This window comes from Egretta garzetta, unplaced genomic scaffold, assembly GCF_000687185.1.
Source record: "Egretta garzetta isolate BGI_Z169 unplaced genomic scaffold, ASM68718v1 scaffold188, whole genome shotgun sequence".
Classification (NCBI taxonomy): Eukaryota; Metazoa; Chordata; class Aves; order Pelecaniformes; family Ardeidae; genus Egretta; species Egretta garzetta.
In genome coordinates, this window is record NW_009260622.1 from 3,856,267 (window position 1) to 3,862,724 (window position 6,458).

Genomic DNA, 6,458 nt, shown 5'->3' on the forward strand with positions numbered 1-6,458 from the left:
GGGGCAGGAGGAGGGGGTGGGGTTGGTATGGGTGTGGGGGGGGGGTTGCTGTTGGGTGTTGGGTGTGTGGTGTGTTGGTGGCGCAGCTCGTCTGTGGCCAGGTGTCTCCTTAAGTAAAGGGGTTAATATGTGAAAAGGCAACCGCTGCCTTGAACAAAGCCGGTGTTGTTTGTGCTGGGCTCCCCCGGGACGGGCGGCTGTGACAGTCTGCTCAGGATTCCCACCGCAGCTCCCCTGTCATGTGGCTGCGGCCAGGCCCTGCTCCCTCTGCCCGCCGAGGGAGAGGGGAACAAACGGCGCTTTCACTGCACGCTGCAAACCTCCCCCTGCCTTAAATTAAGCAGGGATTGGATGCGGATTTGTCTCTCCCCTGTTCTTTCATGCTTCACCAAACCCGGTTCTGCTTTACCCAGCGAGTAGAAGGCATAATGAAGTAGAAAGCTAAATTACTTGTTCAGCGGCAGCGAGTTACGCCTGGCCACTGACTCAAGCTCCGTGCAAGCTGGAAGCTTCTCTTATCAACAGCCTGGTCCTGGGAAACATCTCAAAAGAACTCAAAAGTGGTTCCACCTACCTTTTGCTCTGAGCAAAGAGGAGAGTAGCTGTACCCCTGCTCTTTATTAGCCTTTTTGGTTTTTGGAAAGGGATCTGGGCAGTCTCTAACCCCCAACGATTTGCTGATGGCCGAGCTGTGGCCGTGCGGCGACGCTTTCCCATACGAGTCCATGCCCCGCTGTGCTTGCTTGACTTTGGAGGATGCTGTTCCTGTCGCTGGGTGGGTGGGTCTGTGCTGCCTCCTGGTAGAGCCTCGCAGCGCTTCTGGGCTGCAGCTTGGGGTGGATGCTGCCACAGGGGCAGGGTGGTATAAATGTGTCCGCAGGAGCCATATGCCCCCAGCGTCGACCCTTAATATGTTGCCTTTGCAAACGAGGCAGGGCTGCGACATGGGCTGATGAGCTGAAGGAGAAGCTGCCAAACTTCTGCATCTGATTGTGGTCATGTGGGAGACCAGCCCGGAGCTGCCCTGTGCATCCTGCCCTAGACCCCAAGGCCACCCCAGCCTGATTGCATCGCTCGCTTACTCAACGCTAACCCCACGAACTTTTAATTTTTACTTTTTTTTTTTTTTTCCCCAGAAACTCCCGTTTCTGTGGTTGGCAGCTGCCTGGTGAGGCTGGGGCTGTGACGGGGAGGGGTGCTGGGGCTGGACCCCTGGTGCTGGGAGGCGATGCAGTTTCATGCTGAGCTCTGAGCGGGAGATGAGTCCGAGTGTGAGCATATGAAGGGTTTAGGGCTGGGTGTAAGGCTTTGCATGGGGAATTTCAGCTATGTTTGTTTCTGGCCTGTGGTGCCACACTAAAATGCCAGCTTTTCCTTGAGCCTTATCCCCTGGGGATCTGCTGGAGCGAATTTCCCATCTTTTCTGAGCAGGAGCAGCCCTGGCTGCTTCTCACTGTCATTGCAACAGGAGTATCTTGCCAAGAAACTCCACCAAAGCACATGTTTGTTTTGTAGCTGTCGCTAACCAGCTCGGCGGTTACTCTGGGTTGCAGAGCTGGCCCCAAAGAGGTGGGTGAACAAAGAGGCTTTGGGTGCAGCTTTGGCTGAGGCAGCTCTGGCTTGTTGCTGGCTTAAGGTGCCATTGCTGGCTCTACCACAAAAGGTACATGTATGGGAAAGGAGAGGCTGGAAATAAGCATTTAAATTCCATTTCAAGCCATTTAGTTGCCAGGCACTTAATGCAGCCGAAAATCTGGTGATTCCCTATGGCTTGGAGACAGGCTGGGCACGGGCAGTGCCTGGGCATGGTGTGGGGCACCGTTGCCCTTTCAAACATTTACTTAGCTGTGTGAAAACAAAATATGGTTGGGATTGGGAAATGCATCTGGGCAGCATTTCTGGAGGCTGACTGGACCTGTTAAAGGGGAAAGCGGGGCAGGGAGACCAGGGACAGTGTGTCGGCGTGTGTACCAGTGGGTGGTGTTTGGAGGGACCATTGCTCTCTGATAGTGGTGCCGCCGCCGGGGTGCCCTGTCTAATCTGTGCTCCTAGTGACTCCAGTGACTGTACCTTCATGGCACTGGCAGCTGCCGGTTTTAGGTGATTACAGCTTGTGATATGCCTGCTGTAGGAACGACCTGCCTGTTACGGCTGTTCCCTGGTGACATTTCATCACTGACTGCCATCCTCTGTGCAGGGGCTCTGTTGTTTCCTTGGCCTGGTACCCCTTCATCCCTTCTGGAGTGTCATTTGACCTGTTTGTTTTTGGTTTTTTTTTAAATTGCTGGTGCAGAATTTGCCTTCTGGATGTCCCTTCCTCCCTATTTTCAAATCAAGTTTTTTTTTTTTTCCCTTCATTCTTAAGCCTAAAACTTCACTGCAGGGGGGCCGTGGCTGGCACTGCGATGCTGGTGAGGAGTGCTGTGGCTGTCCTGCTGTCCCTGTGGGTGGCTGTCCTGCTGTCCCTGCAGGCGTTGCTGGTGATGCAGGGCTCTGCTTGCTGCTGTTTGCTTTGGGGCTTGTCCCTGCCAGCACTGGGTGTCAGCTTAAACTGAAACCTAAGTAGGCTCTGCCTGAGCGGTGCCAGGGCACCAGGTCAGGGGGAAAGGAGGACGGGGGAGAAACCTGGCTGGGGGGGCTGGCCCCGGGGACCTGGAGGGTTGTGCTGCAAAAGGCTTCCCGCTCTGGGATGCGTGGAATGCTGATGGGCTCAGGGACTGGCAGTGGGATGGTTTTCGTGGTGCCTATTGAGGTGCCTCTGTCAAGCAAGTGTCAACCCTTGGTGCTGCAGTCTAGGAATGATGCCCTTCTCCAGGCACGCAGCTTAGTTTCCTGTTATAATGATATTTCCTAATTAAACCTCCCTACTTAGGCAGCAAGAGGTACTGTTGTTCAAGCTGCAGTGCTGCATTACAGTCTGTATTGTCACATGTAGCTGGGTACATTCACCCTATTAACCAGCCAGGTTTCCAAATGTGCCTTACACCTCCGCTTTCCTACTCCATGCCCCTTCCCGGCGCCCGTTGGGCAACCGAGGCATGTGTGACCTGGGGATCCTCCTGGCAGGAGGGAGCTGAAACCAAGCAGAAGCCTGGGATTGGTTCCAAAAGACTCCTATTTCTCTTTCCTACAAAAGCTGATGCTCATGGAAATATTCCTTTTTTTTTTTTCCTCTCCCTTGCAGTGAACACCTACCTCTTCATGATGCAAGCCCAAGGCATCATGATTCGTGAAAACATGCGAACAATAGGAGCTCAGGTGTACGAGCAGGTGGTCCGCAGTGCCTATGCCAAGAGGAACAGCAGCGTGAATGACTCAGGTATTTCTTGAATAATTGTCATTTTGATTAAAGGTTCCATTTCTGTTGGAAATCGAGTTGACCTGAACCACTCTTGCTTGAAGGAATCAATTTCATGCTGGTAAATGCAGGGTGGGAACTTGGATTAATTGGCTTCCTTTTAAATTTTTTATATATATATACATAAAAAATATATTATTTTATATACATATAAAAAATTCAACTTGTAGAAGGGCTGAAAATCTTCAAAGGTCTCAAATAATGGGATGTTGAGCCGAAAACCTCTATGCTTTCCAGGAATTCAGCTTGTTAACTTCAACCAGTCTAAGGCTAAATGCTTTCAAATTCAGTGCAAGGATCAGGTTTTGTATTTAAAAAGTAACTTCCCTGGCGCGTGCGTGTGTAGAGCCCTGGCTCCGTGCATGTGGAGGAGCCTGTGCTCATAAGCCTCACTCTTCCCATGCAAGGATGAACTGAGATGACTTGGCTGGAGATCTGCCACAAATAATATATTGAACTTTGGGCAGAAGGCAGGGAGCAGAGTCGCAGGCTCCCACTCCCAGGCTGTTCATTATCCGTAATACAGAGCTGATAACAGGGTTACAAGTTCGGGTATAAATATGGTACAGTGGAGCATAAATGCACATGGCTGCGTGTGAGGAATTGCCTTTTGGCTGGTGTGACACTGAGTGCGTACCTTCCCCATTGGCGTGTCACCGGTGTGTCATGCTCCTGTGGGTGGCATCGGGCTGCGGCGGTGCCGGGGAGCTCGGCTCCTCCGCTGCAGACCTTCATCAGCGGGGGCTGATAGGGTTTTACAAGGCAGGGTTGTTCAGCTGTACTCTGGCCGGGGATGGGCACGGGAGGGGAATGATTAACTTGCGCAAGAGATCGACGCCCCAGGTCGCCTCTTCTCCCTGCCAAAGCCAGCTGGGGATGCCAGCCTGGGCTATTTTTAAGACTGGAAACATCAAGTAAAGCAGACGCAGGGTGAGGAAGTAGCTGATCCCCGGCAGGGTGGAGGGTTAGACACTCCATCCCTGCTGCTTGCAGCGATAAGAGTCTCCGTCCCCACGGGGGTCCTGGCCCTCAGGGCTTCAAGCCTTCCGAAAATCTTCTGTGTGCCCCTGCCACAGACAGGGAAACGGTTACCACATTAGCAGCAATGATACTGGTACTGCTGCTACCGAAATAACAGGCTTTCCTTGGGCTTCAGGTCCATCCCAGCTCTGCAGGCATGGGCGGATGCCTGTCCTGCACCGAGAGCTCCGGCCGTGGGGTTGGTTTTAACATACACAAGCACTATGCGCTGTCCTTGGGCAACCTTCCCTGGCAGGCAGGTCCAAAGCAGACACATGATGGATGGTGGTGACATCTGGAAGGCACGTGGCGCTGTGGCCACAAGGATTATATTAACACCAGGATCAGTATCTTCCCTTCCCGGCTCTGTTCTTGGGCGCCTCGGTGGGATCTGGGTGGGTGGCACTGCCTGGTTAGTGCATCCTCCCTGCGCCACTGTGGGCAGCGTGACGGCTGGGAGAGCAAACCCACCTCGTGTGGCTGCGGGGAGGGACCCGTCACAGGCTTTGACTATCCCAGTCGTGACTCAAAGCTGCTGGGAGCAGCTCCTGGGCTCTTCTGTCCCTGTCTTATCCCGCAGGCAGCAGCCAGTGTTGCATCCCTGCATCCCTTCCCCTCTTCCCGGGAGAGGCATGCAGAGTAGGGGCAGGGGTGCCACTGCTGGGGGTGAGCTGGCACAAGTCACAAAACAGTTTGGGCAGTAGAAGACCCTGTGGCCCATCTCTGGTTGTCCTTGCCCCAGCTGCGTGGCAGCTCCTGGGAAGTAGGAGGTTGCTGATGCTTTCTGAGCTGCAGCCTTTCCCGTGGGTCGCACACAGCCCTGGCATGGGGCTGGGGGTGAGGAGCAGCTCTTAGTGCAGTGCTGCCTTGTGTGTGTGATGCTCCCAGCATCCCAGCATCCCATCCATGCCTGTGGCTTTAATTTCTGGGCAGATTCCTTAAAAATGTGATATCCCGCCCTGAATGGCAAGGTGACCAGGCACAGGGGTCTGCTGCAAGCACAGTGTGCTTCTGCTGATCTGTCTGCATTTATTCTTTGCCTTTAGCGTTTTTTTTTTCCCCCTCTTGTATTAAAATGAGGGATTTATAACTTTTTCAGAATTTGTTAATAGATGCAGTAATAGATTTCCCATTCAGTGAGCTGAGAGGGGTCCCTTCTGTGCTTCTGCAAGCAAAAAAGGCAGCTCTTTGCGGAAAAAGTGGGGGCTGAGCTTCACAGTGTGTTGTCAGCTGGACTGAGTATTGAGGGCGACTCTGGTGATAGGAGTTTAATGGGAATCTGGTTATTAAAATTTAGAGCAGTATCAAGCATCCAAAATAATATCTATCATACTTGAAAAGCCCTTGGATTCTGTTTACAAGTGCATTTTGAGCCTGAGATATCCGCTCGTATAAGTGGTGCTTAGGCTAAACAGTGTCAGTGCCGTGATGGTAGGTACTTCCACAGTAAAGCAAGCTGAAATAGCAGGCCAGCAATGAGTTGTCCCAATTGATTTAAATGAAAGATTTTGACCTTGCAGGTAAAGGCAACCTTGTTACTAGGTTATTTTTTTTTCTTGATATATCATTAATGTGATTATTAGATGCAGCCTTTCTGCTGTGGAGAATTTACTGTGCTTATGCAATTTCTTAAATGTCCCTACCCTTAAATATGACTTAGATTCTTAACTCTTAATCTTAGCAGATTCATTCACTCCACTACATTGTAATTCTGGGTTTATTAAATTGCTCTCGCTGTAAAATGTGTGAAACCTTTTTGCTATCAATATGTTCTTGAAATTAAATGTATGCTTAATTTGAAAGGTTATAGCTGCTGGCTTAAAAAAAAAAAAAAATCTGAATTTTACACTGGGTTCAGTAAAATAACTGAAAAATCTGGCTCCCTACTGTAAATCTGCTGCAGCCCTTGTGTTCCAGGCTTTGCAAAGCTGCTTGGACAGATCTGGGGAGTGGTGGGGGGACGCATGAGACCTTCTTTTGTCTCTGGGAGCCTGAACACCAGTTGGCTTGTACTGTGCTCATGAGAGACCAGCTCTGCTCTTGCTCTCAATCAGCCCCGTGAACATCAGCCCCGTGGTGT

The 6,458-nt window shown here is 51.4% G+C and overlaps 1 protein-coding gene across 1 annotated transcript in view; it reads left to right on the forward strand.

Annotated features, from left to right (window-relative positions):
• The first annotated feature begins 3,189 nt into the window (after positions 1 to 3,189).
• Positions 3,190 to 6,458, forward strand: part of B4GALT5 (beta-1,4-galactosyltransferase 5) — a 13,531-nt gene continuing 10,262 nt past the window's right edge. Inside the window, exon 1 of the mRNA XM_035900881.1 lies at positions 3,190 to 3,319. Within this exon, the coding sequence (XP_035756774.1) occupies positions 3,202 to 3,319 (118 nt within the window). The 5' untranslated portion in view covers positions 3,190 to 3,201. The remainder of the gene's footprint in view (positions 3,320 to 6,458) is intronic.